Genomic DNA, 19,789 nt, shown 5'->3' on the forward strand with positions numbered 1-19,789 from the left:
TTTCAGACATAGGTTTCCCAACTCAGAACGTGGAAAGGATGCCTTAAAGGATTGGTACTTCTAGGACAGAAATATCCAGAAGAGAGACCAAATAACAAAGGTGGGAGATTCTGACCTAATGGGAAATCTCCAGCTCTTCTCAGTGTGATTTTTTTTTTTTTTCAGCTAAAAGCAGAAGTTGAGTGTGTGAGCTTCCCTCAGATGCTCCATGTGGTGGGCAGGTCACACCAACCACCCCACGGATGGAAAAAACAGGGCAAAGGGATCCACCCAGGGAATGCACAGGGATTCTGCAACACAGTGCCACAGGAGATTACATTAATCCATAGTGAAATATGCCCAGATCTCTGAAATAAAACTTCAGCTACAGTTATTTTGACTAATAGCTGAAAACCAGAGCATGCACCCTCACTGCTCTGCAGCCTGTTTCATGTCTCTGTCCATCACTGGAGCAACTTCCAACTCTTCCCAAGGCTATGCCAAGTCCTGCCCCACTGTCTAATGTGCCATCACTGAGGACTGATACTGCTCTTTGAAGGCATCCAACACGTTCTCTTCAGGAAAGTGCTTGCTAAGTATCCTCCTGAAGACATCTGTAAGGAATTTTTACTACTGGCCTAGATATTTACTCCACCTGGAAGAATTAAGTGGCTCTAAGGAGCTTTTAGTCGAAGTAAATCCTCATTTAAACAAGCCCCAGGAAAATGGACAGGGAGCTCCAGTTGCCTCATTTGCTTTTGTTTTATGACCCACTCAGAAGAGAAGAAACAGGGAAGATGGAATGTGATCCGTGCCTCCCAGGTTTCTGTTGCTATTCCGTACCTCACTCCTCAGTGCTCTCTCTCCTCCAGCACTGCCATGGAAACGATAAATTACCCTCCTCTCACAAATTTTCACCACCATTTTTCTGGTCAGCGTTGCTCAAGAAAGGAGCTGCCTTCCTGGAACTGCACAGCTGGGGCAGCAGGGCCGTGCATCCAGAAGGAAGAAGCATGGAAAAAAGCTGTCACTGGAGAAATGGCTGAGGGGTGGGATGAGCAACTGGGCAAGCACCTCCGTGGTGAGGCACGATGGGAAAAAAACCCTTCTCCTTCCTATTTCATCTGTGATAGCTGGAATCAGGGAGAACCTGGACATCTCCAAAGCATGGAGAGATTTTTCCTTGGGTTTCTGTTTGGACATGGTGCACTGGGCTGGTTTCAAGGCTCACATCCTGTGTTTCCCAGAGCTGACACAGGTGGAAGAGGCTGTCCCGAGCCTGCTGGTACCCCACAGGACATGGTGTCACTTCCACACTAACGTGATGGAAAAAAGGATAATTCCCCCTCCAGTTCAGCTGCAGTCTTTGATAACCTGGATCACAGTCTGAGTCTGCTGTCACACAGGTTTAGGATCCTGTGATGCAGCACAAAGCAAGAAAAAACAAGTACAAAAAACCAAAGCCAATATTTGTTGTGGTCTTTGGTGCCCTTCCATTTCCACCGCAGCGTGGAAGAGGTGATGTTATTCCCTGACATTCTCTGCTGATATCAAACAGGCAAACCTTGGGAATGTATCTGAGAACTGAGGAACAGCTGATAAACAGGAAGCAAACTCATTCCAGACCCATATTCAATGGGAGAGATGCTCCCAGGGCAAGGAATCACAGGAGCAGCGGTGGCAGGGAATCAGAGAGGAGTGGGGGATGCACTGAAATGAGAGCAAGATCCACGGGAGGCTGCAACATTCCCTCCTCCATGGCTTGTTCTGCACCAAGCAACTCATTCCAGACAGATATTGACAGCGTGGGAGGCATTCAGAGAAAAAGCAACAAATTTTATCAGAGGTTCTGGAAGGATTAATACCCAGGAAAAGATTAAACCCGCTAAAAGCTCAGCTAAACTCCCATCTCAGAGCCTGCTAACACAGCTTCAATAGTTCCAGAGAGGTATTAGTTATGTATAATGGGGAGAGCTGGGAGCCTGAAATGGAGAAAGGTTCCATTTTACCCATCTGAGAGGAAAACACCACCACAGGATTTCAAACAGAGGATCAACAAGGTGAGAAATAAAAAAATAAATTAAAGAATTTTCCCAAGGCAGCCCAGGAAGGCTGGAGGGAGTGGAACCAGGGGAGAGCCCCTCTCTGCACCAGGAACCAGAACTCTCCAAACCATGAGAGCTTTGGGCCCCCCTGCCCCCCGCAGCCCCAGCCTCCTTGCTGGAAGGAGCACAGGGGCTGCCAAAAATTTGAGGCAATTCCCTCCAATTCTTCCACACTTTTGTGCCACCACCTGTGGCTGTTTGGGTATTCAGCCTCACTTTTTCCACCTTTCTGGGAATTCCCCTGTCCCAAAAGGTATCTAAACATGTGGACACGTCCTCTTTCTCTCCTTAAAAAGGCAAAAAATAATCCCATCTCTGTTATTTATTACACTCCTTGGAAATGCAGCCCCTCAAACAACTTTTAACAACTCCAGCCAGCAGCCAGTAAATCCAGAGGAGATTTGTGAATGTTTCAAAGCACTTTAGTGCCCAAAATAGCCTTAATTAAATAAGAATGTATATAAATACTGCAGAATATCGTAATAAAGTTGCCTGCACTATCACTAGTGCCAACTGAGAGCGTTGTTGCTCTGGATAAGGCCCATGGGGTCACTCAGTGTTAGAGGAAGAACTGGGAATATTTTTTTGCACTTTAACTGAGCTGGAGGAATTAAAGTCCAGATTAGGTGCTGCTATCGGGCTTTGGCACAGGTGAATTCAGGGAGCAGCAGCTATCCAGGGGAAAGGAAGATTTTCCTGGATGCAGCATTCCTGTTTCACAGGGACAACCATGGAAAGAGAAACTAAATGCATCTACTTTTCTGTGAGCTCTGGACACTGGGAACACATTTTCCAGGAGCTCCTGTGTCCATCCAAAGCTGCTGTCTCAGCTGTGCACGGGCTGGGGGGGCCTGTGAGTACCACAGGGGGACCTGTGCACGCTGTCACCTGGCACAGGTACCTAAGGACAGGCTTCCCGGGGGAGCACAGCTTTGTCACAAGGAAAGGCACAACCATGCAGTGCCCAGAGATCGGGAGAGGCCGAAATCTCAGGGGAGAACCTCCCATGAGGTCTCTCACCCTCTTTGCCCTGCTGCGAACGTGGGGAAAGGACACCTCAGAGCTGCTCGGGATGGCAGCACCGCCCCCACACAGTCCCCTGCTCTCCAGCCAGGGACACGCACCAGAGCAGTCAAATCCATCACCAGTCAGCCTAAACCAAAGCTGTTCCTGCTGATGACATCCCAAATTCTCCTGCAGTAGCCCCAGTGCAACAACCACTCTGTCCTGGAGCAGCCCCAGGGAAAACCCCTCATTCCCCACCTGCAAAGGGCTGAATCCCCCCAAGTGCCAACAGCTGAGACTCCAGGACCTCTGGGTGCTGAAGGCAGCAGAGAGTTTGGAAATCTCACTGAAGAGCCCTAAAGCACAGTCATTATCTCCCTAAGGCTCCTTTTGCATGCAGGTAATTGCTGCAGGCACAACAGCACCGAGGCACTCGTGGGATCACAAGTCTCCACCAAACTTCATTAGGTCGTGGCCATCACCACACAGGGGCCGGTGAGCCACAGCTCCAGCTAATTAAACCTGCAGGAGGGGAGCACCCAGCTAGTCTGAGGACAATTATCCAAGGAAGAATTTCGCCAGGACACTGCGACTTAACCCAGTGCTTTGTGCACTCGGTGCTGAAGGAGTTTAATTGTCACCGCTGATGGGAACCCGCTCCATGACTCATCGCCAGCACGGAGGGGCTGCTTTTCCCACTCCTGATTCGCTTCCAAGGCCACCACTCCACCACCAGGACCACGCTGGGAAGGGGCAATTTCCCCTGCATTCCAAACCACCAGGCTGGATCCATGGTTTCCATCTGGGCCCGTCTCTAACAGCTACCGGGGGAACTGGAGCGAGAGCCAGCAGAGGGGGCTGGGATTTGGGAGGAGCCCTCAGCAACTGGAGGTTTTTTCTGGACATAAAATAATGTAGTCTTTAAATGCGAATTTTCTGATTCTTTCAAGCATTTAACTTCTAAAATTGACTTGGGCTTTATTTAATCTTTTAAACACCAAAAAAACCCCCCCAAATCAGGAATGTAAAAGCGTAACCACTTGAGTTACGCTCTTAGACATTTGTCAGGATAATTTTACTCCTTCTGAAACACAAACCCTTTGCAAATGGTGAGCAAGGCTTCAGTTTGAAAGCTGCAAGCTCAGAGGAACAGGGGTTTGTGTCACCCCGAGCTCTGTGCTCCCAGCGCCGCGCACACCTTCGGAGTGGCTATTCCCAACTCTTCTCCCCGTAACAATCCTGTCAAATTAATTCATCAGGAAGGACAGATTTTTTTTTCCCTGGCTACTGTGCGTTAATTAGCGCGAGGGTTGCCATGGGAACCCAGCAACACTCGTTAACACCACAGAACTCACCATGTTGGAAAGGAACGTGGGCAAGAGCCCCGCACCAGGCGCAACAACAGGCGCCAGAGCTGGGGACGTGCTGGAGCCAGATTGGGCCTCTGATGGAGGCTTTGACGTCTCTCTACTCAGTGTAAGCTGGAAAAACTTCTAAAAACCTGGATATTGCAAGGATCTGTGGTGATAGGATACAGGGAATGGCTTTAAGCTGAAGGAAAGTAGATTTAAATGGGATATTGGGAAGGAATTCCTCCCTGAGAGGATGTGAGGCCCTGGCACAGGGTGCCCAGGGAAGCTGGGGCTGCCCCTGGATCCCTGGCAGTGCCCAAGGCCAGGCTGGACATTGGGGCTTGGAGCAGCCTGGGACAGTGGGAGGTGTCCCTGCCCATGGCAGAAGTGGGAATGGATGGGCTTTAAGGTCCCTTCCGACCCAATCTTCTGGGATTCTGTGACATCAACCAGTTACTGTGAGGATGAGGCTGAGCACAGGCTCCCATTTTCCTGATGTTTTAACAAATACAATTTAGGACCCTGGCAGGAATCAAAGTGAAGCAAAACAAGTTGAGCTGAGAGAGCATGAAAAAAGTTCAGGCATGTGCCCAGCCCCAGGCACTCACTGCCAATAATTATCAATAATTATCAATAAACCTTGGCCAGCTTAGAGCCTGTGGCACAAACTGCTGACAGCAGCAGGGTGAGCCATGGCAGTGACTAGGCTGCTCCAGAGGGGTCCCAAACACCCCCTGCCTGGAGGGATCTCTGCTCCCAAGCCTCTGTCCTTCCAGATTTGCAGCCCTGTGACACCCTAAGGAAGGTTTCTCCATCAGCACACTCCTGCCTGATGATCAGATACTCCTCCCAAGAGCCTGGATTTTCTGGGATCATCCCACACTTCTGGTTCTTTCCCTGAAGCAGTTCTGCTCAGCAGCTCTGGCCTCAGAGCATTCACAGAGCAGCTCCTGCTCCATCCCCACCCTGCCAGGCCAGCCAAGGCTCTCTGAGCTCACCTTCACAGACACATCCTTCATTCCCCTGTCCTTGTCCCTGTTCCAGCTCAAGCACATTCCATGGAATGCTGGCCATCAGTCTGCTCCAGCCCGAGCGAGGCTGCACCACTGTCTGGTACAGGCATTAATCTCTCCTGGAAATTCATTTTCTAATCCATCCTTGGATCACACCTTGCTTTTTTCTGGCCATGTCACACTGTCAGCTCCCCATCAGCCTTTGATCCCCCCGCTGGAGCCCAGGATTTGTGCTGGGCACAGAACAGAGCAGGCACTGCTCTCCCTGGGAGCCACACGCTGCTCCCCGCTGCCCTGCGCTGCCAGGGACCTCAGACCTGCTGTCTGCTGATCTGGAACCCTGGGAATGCTCCACATCCTCCTCCACAGGAAAATTCAAGGCTTCAGCCACCTCTCTGAACAGTCCACGTGCACTATCAGGTTAAATCAGACCCGAACCTCAGCACTGGAACAAGGAAGTATTTCAGAAGCAGAACAAGGTCCCAGCTTCCTCCAGCCAATAGAACCTGCAATAAAGCAGGGATTTGCCTGTGCTTTGCTGAGCCAGCTCCTGAGGATGCAAGGCCAGGTGCTCACCAGCAGGTCAGGGCAGATTCCTCTCTCTTCCGCTTGCTGGAAGAGAAAGGATTTTGGCTTTTCCATCCTGTGAAATAGCAGAGACCCCAGGCAGAGCCCACCTGCTGAGGGCACCACCTTCCCCCTGCACCTACGAATGCTTCACTAGAGAAGGAGGAGCCAGACAAGACTTTTTACCCTTTCCCCTTCTTCCTCTGCAGAGTGATGCACATGGCTTGTGTCAAAAGCCTGAAGAGGGAACAGGGAACCAGCCCTGAACACGTCTCTGCAGAAGGTGTGGTGGCTTCCCACATAATCCCACCTCCAAACACCTCCTGCTCCTCCAGGACTGCTTCCCACTCAGCAGATTCTCCTCTCTCACACCTCAGCACCAGCCACTGCCACAGCTCAGCACATCTGTGTAATGAGAACCAACCCACACGCCTCTGGATTCTAAGTAAAAGAAAGGGACCTTCAAGTTCACCAGGGCAAGCTATGTGGGCAAGCTCAGCTTCTCCAGGAGTATCCACATTAAGAAAACTTAATGTCACCAAACCATTAAAGAAATCAAGCTGAAAAACATCCCCACTGCCAAGTTTCTCCAGCCCTTCACATCATTTTCTAGCAATCCACCCGCAGGAGTTTTTCTCATCTTGAATAAATAGTCATTTTTGCACCTAAGGAAAGACAAAAACATTTTCTATCCTTTCAAACCTTCTCTGGCATCTCCATCACACTCAAATCCCTCCTCAAAATACCCTCCAAACTCTGGGGAGAAACATTTGTGGCTTGTGCTAAAAGCTGCAGAAACTTTCCTTCACAGGCTGCTGTTTCTGCAGTGACTCGCTTCCCTCTTACATAATTCAAGGGCCCAAAAAAGACATAAACAGTGAGGAACTGAAATGCTAAACCAAGGCTGGTCTCCAAAGCCCAACTGAATGGGAAACTTGAAACAGGAGAGACTCAGCTTCTGGAAAAACAACTTTTTGACAGCGCAGAGCATCTCCCACACCGCAGTGCCCGCTGCTCTGCCTCGGGTCAGAGGGGCTCAGAGCTTTCATGTCTCACAGTCCAAGTGCAGAGAGCCCTCCTCAGACCAAGGGCACTAATTATATTAATGAAGGCTTAAGGTCAGTACATCCCCATCAAGCCCAAGTTGCTGTTTCCTGAATTAATCGTTCTCAGTCCCGTTTCCAGCAGATGGGAATCCAGAAAGCACCAGCAGAGCTGGGAAATCACTGTCAATATGCTAAATCCAGTAGATTTAATTTTGGGGTTTTGGGAGAGTGAAGGAGATCAGGATTGGGTCTTCTTGTGCCAGGGTAGGACTGGGTTACCTACTCCTGCAGGACTCCTGCTAAAGGAAGAATAACAAGGGAGATCAAGAATTAAGGGCAATGAAGAAAGTAGACAGGTCATCCAAATTTGCAACAAGATATGACTATACTTGGATAATTCCCAGGCATTTCAGGAGTATCCAAGCCAAAAGAAACCAGGAATAAATAATCATGCACACAGCCCCAGGGGCCACAGCCATGCACTACCAACCCTGTGCATGCAGAGGTGCAGCTACAGCCCACACACAGACACAATAATGCCATTTCTGATTCCAGCTGCTTCAGGCCATAATTCCTCATACAAAGGGGGTTTATGGACTTTCTATGTCTTTGATACAGAGAGTTACTAAAAAACTCCTACAAACTGCTCAGTGGGTGTGGAGGTGTGGTTCTGCCTCTCCAGGCCAGCCCTGGATTAACCCAGGGCCAACAAAGCCCTGATCTGGACACTCCTCTGCCACCCCCGGAGCCGGTGCTATGTGTCAGCCACAGAGCTGTTAGCCCAGATGGAACTGCTGTGACTGAGGCCAGGACCTGCCCAAAGGAAGGGCTGGGGATGGGCAGGCAGAGGTTAAAGCAGAGGAACACGATGTGAGGAGCTGGAGGGGCCATCACCAGCAGCTCACCAGGCATTGGGATTGACCTGACACAGCACAGCTGCTCTGGGTCCTCAGCACAGATCTGAGGATCTGCCTCCAAAGAGCAATCTCTTCCCTCCTGTAAGCCCCTGAACAGCTGAGGAGGGCTTCTGCTGCCAGGCTCCTGCAGCTCTGGAACACACGGAAATGTGGGAAGCTCTAGGCCTGCCAATCTCCACGAGTGATTCTTGCTCCGGTGTGTAACCTGGAAACACTGAATGCCACCAAAACTAAGCAGCCGAGGAGACAAGGGACATGCCGGGAGGAGCACGAAAAGCAGCACAGCAAAACCAGCCACATGCCCCAAACCCTTCCCTGCAGCTCCTCAGCTCTGCCTCAACCATTACTGCTGCTTCGGTGCCTCTCAGAGCTGAGTGCATCTGTCAACCTCCACTGCAAACCTCCTGGAGAAGAGATGAAACCCCCCCCGATCGTTCCCTCCAGGAGTTAATCCCCTTTATTTGGCCAGATTGGATGCTCTGCCAGTCATTCCCCACCTCCAAGCCCCCCGTGCTGGGCAGGCACAGCTGTGAGCCCCCTGAGCCGGGGCTGCAGCGCTGCGGCTGCCGCCAGCTCAGGCTCCCTCCTTATCTCCCCTCTCTGCTCACTGCTCTTCCCACATCTTCTCTCCAGCAGCTTTCATCTGAGCATCGCCTTGCACTGGGAGCTGCAGTGCTCTCGTTGCCAGAGCTTTCCTGGGCAAGGCAGATTTATCCTGATGCATGCAAACGATGCCAGCGTGCAGGAACTTGCTTCGGACAGAGCCGGGAGTTTGCAGTGCGAGGCTGCTCGGGAAATGTCACTGTGCAGGATCCGCAGTGGCTGCCTCCACCACCTCCTCATTCCCAAGGCCATCAAGGTGTGTGCAACGCTTCCTCCACCTGGGTGAAAACACTCACAGAGTCATCCATCCATCCATCATCCATCATCCATCATCATCCATCCATCCATCCATCACCCATCCATCCATCCATCACCCATCCATCCATCCATCCATCATCCATCATCCATCCATCCATCCATCATCCATCACCCATCCATCCATCCATCATCCATCATCCATCATCCATCCATCCATCCATCATCCATCCATCCATCCATCAACTCATTCATCATCATCCATCCATCCATCCATCATCCATCATCCATCCATCATCCATCCATCCATCCATCCATCCATTCCTCCATCCCTCCATCCATCATCCATCACATCACATCATCCATCCACATCCATCCATCATCCATCATCCATCATCCATCATCCATCCATCCATCAATCCCTCCATCCATCATCCATCATCCCTCCATCATCCATCATCCCTCCATCCATCATCCAGCCATCCATCATCCATCCCATCCACCATCCATCCATCCATTCCATCCATCCATCCACCATCCTTCCATCCATCATCCATCCATCCATCATCCACCCACATCCATCATCCATCCATCATCCATCCATCCATCATCATCCATCCATCCATCATCATCACCATCCATCCATCCACATCACCATCATCCATCCCATCCATATCCATCATCCACCATCCACCATCATCCATCCATCATCCATCCATCCATCCCTCCATCCATCCCTCCATCCATCCATCATCCATCATCCATCCATCCCTCCATCCATCCATCCATCCATCCATCATCCATCCTCCATCCATCCATCCATCCCTCCATCCATCCTCCATCCATCCATCCCTCCATCCATCATCCATCCATCTATCCCTCCATCCATCATCCATCATCCATCCGTCCATCCATCATCCATCCCTCATCCATCCATCCATCCCTCCATCCATCATCCATCATCCATCCATCCATCATCCATCCATCCATCCATCCATCCATCTCCATCCATCCATCATCCATCCATCCATCATCCATCCATCCATCCCTCCATCCATCCATCCATCCCTCAGATCTTCCAGGCTCACACAGAACGTCCCAGCCACCGTGGCTGTCTCTGGCCTCCCTCAGGGTTGCAAAGCATTACTTATCTACACTTTCAACCCCCAAATCCCCCGAATTTCTCATAAAAGGTGCTGCAGGTACACAGCTCAGCAGGTCACAGATACCTGAGCTGCTACCAACTTCACATTTTCAGCTTCTGAGCTCTTTACAGCATCTCATCCCAAATTCCTTGTTTCAACCAGCACAGAAACTCCTTTTCTCCAGCACCTTGGATTTTTAACAGAATTAGGTTCAACACAACCTTCCCCCATACCCTCCTAAACTTGTTTTTCCCACTGCAAACCCAGTACAAGCACAGAATGAGCCTAAGAATTCTAAAGAAAAATAGAGAAACTGAAGGAAACCTAAAGAAAATGAAACTGAAAACTGGGTTCCCCCAGCTGGACAACAAGGAAAGCACCTGGTGTCCATGGGCAAAGCTGCATGGCCCTGCAAGTCCCTCCCTGCAATTCCCTCCCTGCAATTCCCGCCCTGCAGCGCCCCAGGCACTACCAGGAGTTTTTAAATCACTGTTACCTCAACCATCCTCTTTTCATTTGTGCCTTGTGGAAGGGAGATTTCTCTCTGTTATTTTTACACTCGAGACCTCACAGATGCCAACCTTTGCAGATCAGCTGGCAGCTGGGATGGTGCCTGTGGGAAGGCACCGGAGCCGTGCCCGGAGCCGGGGGATGCTCAGCCTCCTGCGGCAGAGCTCTGGATGAAAAGGAGCTTTCCTTGCTGCATCTCCACTCCCCATCCTCAGTGCTGGAAAGAATTCCAGACTCAGAGGGACCCAAGGGATATTCTGCAGAGAAAACCGTGGGCAGCGGATACATCGGAGTAATTCTGGAACTGAAACCTGGAGGGACTTGCCTTTGTTTTGGCTTTTTGGAGTGGTTTTTTTAGTGTCCTGCGTGAAATTCTCTTTCTTTCGGTGGTGCCTCTGGAAAATTACTAACAGAGATTTGCTCTGAGCTTTTCATCTCCTGTCTGCATGAATTTGCAAACTCTGATAGAAGATTTTGTGTGCGTGTGCCTCGGCTCTGAAGGACCACGAGTGGGATGAAGGTCCCACGACAGCAATTCCTCACTCAGCATCCATTCACTGTGTGAGAGTTCGGCACAGAATGCACTGAGGGCCCAAAGAAGGGTGCACACACCTCCAAAACCTCTGTGCCATTGAGATCTACCATCTCAGAGCAGTGCTGCTGGCACAGAAAGGACATCACCCCTCCCTGCCACAGCCACAGACATCGGCCACGAGCCTGGCGAGGCGAACAGAGCAGCCTCACAGGGTGATTAACAAATTAATAAACCCAGAGGAAAACATGCTCAAACCCAGAGCAAACCCAGCTCAAAACGAGCTGGGAGAAGGAAGGACAAGGAGATGTTGAGGTGGATGGTAAAGCAGTCAGAACTGTTGGGGTTGTGGTGGGCACCAGGCCAGGCTGAGGGCACATCCTCCACGATGGAGGAACACCAGCTTGGCCAGGGATCCCTGCAATCTCAGATTGACCTTTCCCATTTGCCATCACCACAGGATGTCACAGGGTTAGGGTTAGGTTAACCTAACCCTGACATCCATCCTCCACCATGGAGGAACAGCAGCCTGGCCGGGATCCCTGCAATCTCAGATTGACCTTTCCCATTTGCCATCACCACAGGATGTCACAGTGCTCAGCATTCCACACTGTGGAAGAGAAACTCACCTCAGAGCCACTCACCAAGTTCAGTCCCCTCTCCCCCAACCAACCTGGTTTTCCCTTGGCTGGTCGAGTTTTAATAAACATCATTTAATCCCTGCTTCCAAACCAAAGCACAGCTCCCTGGGACAAGCTGGGATTGTCACACCGACTCCAGAGCACGAGGATAATTCCCACAGCCTGTGCAGATGAGGTAAGCAATTGATAAGGAAGACACTGGGGTTTGCAGCAGCACCAGCATCCATCCCTTCCCAGCCTGGCAGATCCTCTCTCCCAGGAAAGCATTTCTGCCCTAACAGGCTTCAGCCCAAGCCACTCCTTTGATGCCGTCTTCCAAAGCTTGACACCCAGGATCATGGAGGTCAGGAGAGGATGGTATCTCAACTGAGAGATAAGGTGAGCAGTTCCTGCATTTCCTTTTCATTTCCCACTGCATTTCCTACCCAAGTCCTTCTGCAGGCAGCCCTGTGGCATTCCTGGGAAGAGCAGTACCAGCTTTGGGATAGCCACAGTCAGGCCTGAGTGAAATCACTCTCCCTTCTCACATATTCATATTGAATGTCTTTGTTCTGAACACACACCAGCCCTGAGTAGCCACTACCAGAGGTGAAGGTGCTCACTCTCTGCCTTTGCAAGGCACCAGCCTCAGGGGTGGAGGGTTTGGAGGAAGAAAGTGTTGGAGCAATGAATTCTCAGCTCAGACTCCTCATCCGGCAATACTGAAAAGAGGGAGGTGCTACGGCATCCCTAAAAAACTCCCATCTACATGGAACAGCAAAGAATTATTCATTCATTAGAGAAAGGTTAAAGGCCAAAAAGCTCCTGTGGCACAGTGTCCTGTAGCCTCTGAGAGCTCCCGTGAGCTTCCTGCAGGAGAAACCACATCCTTATGCCACCTCAGGGAATACTGCGTGTTCAGGAAATACAGGAGTATTTATTCTACTTTCTCTTCTGAAGTGCCACGGACAGGGACATACCAGGCATGCTGCTCAGCCTGTAAACACACAGGGTTTTGGGAGCAGAATTCCAGGGAAGACTGAAGGAAACAGAGCATCCCACCTGCAGAGAGCACAGCACCAACATCCTCTGCCCAGTGCAGCAAACTGGGCAAAGTTCATGTAGAAATGAAGAGAAAACAAGATAAAAGACAAGCCTGGCATTCCAGAGGAGGGAACATCCCAGTGCCACAGAATTCTGATGTGCTGTGATCATCTCTCAGCTTAAACCAAGAGGTGCTTTAGATTTTCAGACACAGATAAAAGTCCAGCTACAGAAAAACATCCCTGCTGCTGGATTTTGGAACTTCTTACTAGGTCTGGTACAAACACTCTGCCAGCCCCCAGACATCAGGAAACATCAGCTGTAAACAACTGCAGGTCTCCTCTTTATCCACAGCGGTTTGTATTCCCTGAAACTCCCTATAACAGTATATTTGTTACACTGCCCAAAAATAACCTTGAAAATATGCAAAGAGTTATGATTTCTGACCTTCAAAATATTGTAGCTGTGACATTTCACTTTGTTATTCCAGCCATGGACAAATCGTTCTGCTAAATATCTGTCACCAAGTAGTCCCCTATGCCCAGACACAATCATCTTTTTAGCAACTAAAAAGGTTTGCTAAAACCATTATGAACTTAACCCAGCCAGGAAAGAAATGGAAGAGCTGGAGCACAAGGCAGCAGCTATTCTTGTTAAATTGGTCTCAATTTTCAAGGATCCTGTTGAACATTATAGAGGTCACAGCCTGTGCTGCTGTGAAAACCTAAGAAGTCTCTAAAACCCATGGAGTTTAATAAGGAATGCTATATCCCAAATTGCCTCAAATGTTTTACAGGGTATTATGACTTTCACTTTTATAGGTCCAAAACACTAACCAATAAAAAGTCTATTTCTTCCGGATTTTCAAGGTTCAATTTTTAAAAGGCCAGAGGCACAAAACTGTTCCTGTGGCCACGGAAGCTCAGCCATCAGCTTCTATCACAAATCCAGCCATCCTTCCCAGCTCCCAGGCTTTGCACAAGAGTTGATTCCCATATTAACCTGGTGCCATATACTTTTTTCAGCTTTCTAATCACAGAATCATGGAATGGTTTGGGATGGAAGGGACCTTAAAGTTCATCTTGCTCAGGCCATGGGCAGGGACACTTCCACTGGCACAGGTTGCTCCAACCTGGCCTTGGACACTCCCAGGAATGGGCAGCCACAGCTTCTCTGGGCAACAGTGCTCTAAATTCTGATGTCCTAAGCTCTTTGTGCATTTTGGAGATAAAACTTGTCCTGAAAATCTGAAATCACTTCCATGGGCTGCAGAGCATCAGACGATGAACTTCGGCACCCCATGGGATCACGGTGCCCTCTTCCCTGGGCTGCACAGTTTCCCTGAATCTCCCCACACAGATCCCAATTTCCCATAAGCGTGGTCTGAACGGACTAGAGTGATTTATCTTCTTCTCCCTCCCCCTGCCCTCACAGCCACGCTGTTCTTCCCCAGCAGCCTGAAGGCCTGCCCGAGGCTGTGCCACGCCAATTTGCTGATGGATCCCACAGGCAGTCCCTGGGCTCAAGGCAGCTCCACCCCTTGACAAATACCTTCCAACAGGGACGGGAATGAGGGCAGTGATGGTGCTGGTGGCACCTGTCCAGCTGGACTGCAGCTGTGACATTCCTCGGGGTCGAACAGTGGCTTTCCAGGCACTACCAGTGGATTTACACTTCTCATCTACTCAATGTTTGGGCTGTAAAATTTCATCTTTCTTTCAGTGCTGCCCTTCCCTCCCAGATTAATTTCGTTAACAGCTCTTTTTATGGGCACTATAAAGCACCATTCCGCATTTGGGCCCTGTTTCAGAGGACAAATTCCTACCGGGACCTTTCTGGGATCCGAGGGTGACTCTTCAAGCACACTGCTGGTTTTCCTCACTGGATTCACATCCTCTCTGTCCCCTTCAAAGAAGGTCTGACCAATGACACACAGAGTCAGCTACTGAAATATTGCAGCTGCTTTCTCTAGGGTGCAGATATTGAACGTGACCACCCCCAAAATGCAAGCAAGGATGCTCAGGACCTGTGGCCTTCAGGTCCTTTGGTTCAACTCAAATCAGCTGCTGAAAAACCTAAAAAAATGCTGCTTCTTTGGGATTTCTACTTTACTTTCCCCCCTCGTGTTTCCCAAATAAAGCCCAATGTCTCATTTCCCACTGACTGACAGCGCTGTGGTTCAGCAAATTAACAAACCCATGCACGGCTCTGCGCCTTGATTACTCCCTCTCCTTTATTATGGAAGAAAATGTCAAATGCTTTAATTTGACTTTTTCAGGAGCCTTTGAGCGGTTCAGGAGCAGTTTCTCACCTCAGAAGGAACCAGCTCGCAGGGGCTGCTCCACACGCAGCCCCAGATCCGACTGCTGATCCCATCAGAGCTGCAATCCAAATCCTGCCAGGCTGACTCCCAATCTCCAGCAGCGAGGCCAAATCTCTGCTGCCTGGGACTGAAATTCTGATCAGATACAGAGACTTTCAGCTGGATTTTCATCTTGATGCTGAGCTGCAAACACCAGCCCTGGCTAAGCCGAGCTCTCCAGAGCCACCCATCCAGCTCAGGGGCCATCGGTCACTGCCATCGTGCCACCTCAGATTAACGTGTCACCACAGGCCAGCCCTAAGCACCTGCCTCCCCACTCATGTGAGAGTCCTACACATCTCTTCTCTCTCTGATCCAACCCAGTCCACCCTGTCCCTGTGCTCAGCAGGGTGTTCCCAGCAGGCTGCACGCAGCCATGTGGCTCCAACTCAACATATTAATGAACTTTTGATGGAGCACTCGGCTCCTGCCAAGTCCCAGGGGATGTTTTCCAGGGAGCAAGTGAGCCCACGCTGGGGGCTGGGGGGGCAGCCCAGCCCTGGTGCTCGGCCCTGCCAAGAAAGCAGAGCTGGCAGCACAGTCCTGGAGTGTCAGTGCTCCATCCATCCCACACAGGGAGAAACATCCTCTATGATCCCTGGACAGGGATAAAATGCTGCTCTCCTCACTTCCCAAGCTCTGCTTCACTGGAGTGCTGCACGTCTGCTCCAGCCACAGCCATGCTCGCTGCTAAATGCTGAGCGTCTCGCTCCCTCCTCCTCTCCCTCGGAATTTTTCCTCCCCTGTTCCAGCCAATTGTGCAGGGGAAAATTCCAGCCTGAGCTTCATTAGTATAAGATGTAAAAATAGAAGTGCATTATCTTTTGTAGTTCTCTCAGTTGATTCAGCAGCAGCATGAAGGTAAAATAATTAAATGTTTGTCTGGTGATAAAAACAAGCCCAACAGGAGAGACTGGGCTGGGCTTTTCTGGAAGCTGAGCGTGGAGATCTGGGGGCTCTTGTGCTCCACAGACTTTGCCCTCCCCTCTCTCCATAGCTACCAAGAGGATGATGATGCCTCCCTCCTTCCTTCCCTCCTCCTCAGCTCCAAAATAAACACAGGATGGAGGCTTCGGGAGAAGCTGGCAAATGCCTCTGCTGCAAAGCACAGACCTCCCGCAAGAACTTTTGCTGCCATCCCCCCAAATCCTGCCTGGCAATTCCCTCAGCACCTCCAGAAGCTCCCCCGGAGCCAGCAGAGCTGCAGGAGCGGGCGGGTGTCTGTGTGGACCAAGGTCAACACAGGAGATGTTCAAAAAACATCAGTGAGTTGACTTGATCCTTCATCAAAATACTTTTTGCTTTTTCTTCCTAACACTTCACTGCCCACGACGTGGCAGGCTGAGCCGATGTGACAAACTGTCGAAACACATTTTTTTTAACAGAAAAAAAATTAAACCTAGACTTTAAAGGTAAAAGTGGCCCCTTTGAGTCCCTCTATCATATGTGACGTTCCTGCTGGGAAAAAAAGGGCGCAGAAAGCAACTTGCTGGGAAAAGGCTCCAATGAACTGGTAAGAGCTCCAGTCTGCAGGGATCTCCTGGGCTTCACCTTGTCCTTTAGGCTCCCATTAGTTAATAAAAGCAACCACAGAGGTGCAAAAGTACCTGAGCATTTGTCAATCCCCAGACACAAACCCACCATAAGATGCTGTTCATCGATTCCACATTGAAGCAAATATTCCCTCAATCATTCTGCTGGCACCAGCAAAAATACCTGCTACCGAAGGGAAAGGACCACAAACACCATCACCTCTTCCTCCCCAAATTCCCACTCTGTGCTTTATTACTGCTCTTGTGTTGGTAATGACCTATTTACCACCAGGCTACGGAGGGTGGCAAATCCCAGCCACTTCCGAGTTCCCTGCTGGAGCCTGAGATTGCTATTGATGAGCTCCGTGGTTGGATGTAAAGGAAATGAGTTGAGTTTAAGGGCTGCTGGCACTCTCTCTGGAGAAATGCCAGGGAATTTTTAGACAGTCTTCAACCCAACAATAAAATGCCATGGATGTGAGTCAGAGTGGATGTGAGCATCTCCGTGGGAATCTGGGAGCAGCCAGCTCCGTCTGGACGTGCGATGTCCCTGCCCAAAGGAACCACCTGAGAGCCCAGGCGTCCAAATTCACTAATTTGGGGCTCTGGAGCTGCACACAGCTCAACACTCCCTGCCTGCACAGGGGATCACCTCTACACTGAGATCCCCCAGGATCCCCCAGGATCCCCAGCACCTGGACAGGTCATTTCTGATGTGTGGGGCTGCAAATCAATGTCTTGCTCACACTGTGGGTGTCTGCAACATGCAGCAGCCGATACAATTTTTATATTCTTAGCTTAGAAATACATCAGGGAGTAAAAACCAGCCTTTTCTTGGGGTGGATGGGCAGTGAGTGTGTGTAGAAAGCACCTTACAAATGCCTGGCCATACTCATTAATACAGACTCCAAAGAGACTAAACCTTTATGTTTGTCTCCAAAAACTGGTTACATATTTACTTTTATTCCAAAATTATTCTCCTGGAAGTGGAGTGGTTTAAATTATTGGTATTTATGTCAATGCATGAAAGTGCAGGACAAAAAAAATTAAAACCTGATAGCTGCAGAAATCTTGTGACTTCCCAACACATTAGAAAGCTCTGAAGTCTTACCTAGCCAAGAATCTGGTTCATGATTTTAAAGGTCTTGGGCTCATGTCCAAACTCAGAGAATCTCCCCGGTTTACTCCACTTTTAGGTCCATCAGGATGAGCAAGATCCCTGGAGTTCCAGCTCAGAGATTTAAAATGGCTGGAGCTGCTGCAGGGAAAGAAAATGGGGGGAAAGTCCCTTCTGTATTTATGCACCAACATGAGGTGGGGAGAGTTTCTGAATAAGCAGCACAGGATGCAACAGAATGATGTAAGAATTAAGGCCTGGTTTATACTAGAAGAACCCAGTGCTCTTGGTAATGAATACAGGAGCCTTTTTGACAAGCAGCCCCTGAAGCTGCTGGACACAGATAAGGCTCCATGGCCTCGTCTCTGCAGCACCCCAGCTCACCCAGCACTGCCTGTGCTTTCTAAGGTCATCCATAAATCCAGAGCCGTTCTGGCTACACCATGCACACCAGGAAGGCTCGGGGTAAGCTACTGGACTGCCAAGATGAATCCTGAATCCTGCTCCTGCAGCCAACCCCACCGCTATCAGTCCTCTCGAGAGCAGCAATCAAAACATTGACTCGCAGGATCTCACTCGCTTCTCTTTCTTTAGGACCAGAGCCAAACCCAAGACTTACGTGCAGCTCCTGGCACCTCTAAGCACAGCCTGCACCAAATCATCAGCAGATCACACCCTGACCTTTCAATCCAGCAGCCCCTCCAGGTTCCCAAAGCATTGGTGGCCACGGGACACTGCAGCCAGGGATGGCTCCACTGCCCAGCTTTCCAGCACAGTCAAACTGGCAAATCCTCCCATCTGTTAAAGGCTTGGATCCACTCCAGGTAATACCAATAAAACCCTGCCTTCCCCTGCTCCAGCCTCACCCATGGCCCATTTGCAGAGCCCTTCTACTCCTGAATCCATCTGGCCTGGGGAGGTTTGCTGCTCCTCTCGGCAATTATCATCAGAATAAACTCTATTTTGGGCACATCCTGCTGGTGCTGCCCAGAGGTGCCTGCAGGAAAAGCTGTGCTCCTCAGAATTTGGGGGGCTCTGGGCTCCAAAAAACCAGACTTGAATCCTCTGTTCTGCTCACAAGCCAAAGGAAGACTGGCCCTTTGAGAACCTGTTCTGGTATTTTCTCCAATCCCGTGAGAACTGCCCCACGTGAAGACACTTCAGTTATTTTCCAGAAATACAAATCCATGGCCTAGTGGAGTACATTTTCTGCATGTTCTAATTTGTTCTGACCTCCAGCCCCAGATTTCCCTTTATAACACACTCCTCTATTCTTAGTTTTACCTCCTGCATTGTATCCTTCCCCCTCTTCCAGCTGCACTCTCTCGATTTGGAAAAGCCTGAATCTCTCCTTTCCCTGCCTCCTTCCCTGACTGTGGACGGTTCCTTTGCATGCAATCCCATCAGATTCGTCCCAGCTCATCCTGACCTGCTGCAAACTCTCTTTTCCCATTTCTCCCTGCTGCTCTAAGCCAGTATTCTGACCATGAACACATTCCACACCCTGCAGTGCCAGTCTCAGAGTGACACGGCGAGGGGGACACGCTTGGAAGCCAGGAGGGAGGGCAGGGGAGATATTCCATACCTGGAGTGCCCTGCTTATGTTTTGGGCCATTCTGTTGGGAATGAGAGTGTCTGGCTGTCAGGAGGGTCAGCAGTTTCCATGGATTCCTGTCTCAAAGCCTCACCCATCTGTGAAGCTGATGTGTGCCTTTGAGGAGCCTGGCTGCCTCCTGGGTAATGCTGTCCTTGCCTCACTGCCTGAGTCCATCTCCAGGAGCAGAGCAGGGCTAAGGGACACTCCAAAGGCCATGGAAGCACAGCCTCCCTCCCTCCAGGAGCACAGGGATCCCCCTGCAGCCCCAGCTCTGCCCAGACACATCCCTGCTTCAGTCTCCACACGGCCCTTGCCAGAACTGGATTCAAAGCAAAGCACCCTCAGCAGCCCCGAATGCCGAGGATGGACCAGAGACGAGGTAAAACCTCCCTCCACAAATGCCACCAAATACAAGAGAAATGTCATGCTGGCCTTTCAGGAGACTGCTGGGAATGACATGGATGACATCTGTTAGAGCCAGGACTTAA

The 19,789-nt window shown here is 50.2% G+C and overlaps 1 protein-coding gene across 13 annotated transcripts in view; it reads right to left on the reverse strand.

Annotated features, from left to right (window-relative positions):
• Window positions 1–19,789, reverse strand: part of ARHGEF9 (Cdc42 guanine nucleotide exchange factor 9) — a 197,742-nt gene that overhangs the window by 75,774 nt on the left and 102,179 nt on the right. The window contains exon 1 of one of the 13 annotated variants that reach the window (XM_032124162.1): window positions 8,738–8,835. The exons of the other annotated variants lie outside the window; for them this stretch is intronic. Coding sequence (XP_031980053.1) covers window positions 8,738–8,827 — 90 coding nt within the window. The 5' untranslated portion in view covers window positions 8,828–8,835. Of the gene's footprint in view, window positions 1–8,737; window positions 8,836–19,789 lie in introns of those variants that run through there. 13 annotated transcript variants of the gene reach the window in all.

The sequence above is a fragment of the Corvus moneduloides genome, chromosome 14 (assembly GCF_009650955.1).
Source record: "Corvus moneduloides isolate bCorMon1 chromosome 14, bCorMon1.pri, whole genome shotgun sequence".
In the NCBI taxonomy this organism is placed as follows: domain Eukaryota; kingdom Metazoa; phylum Chordata; class Aves; order Passeriformes; family Corvidae; genus Corvus; species Corvus moneduloides.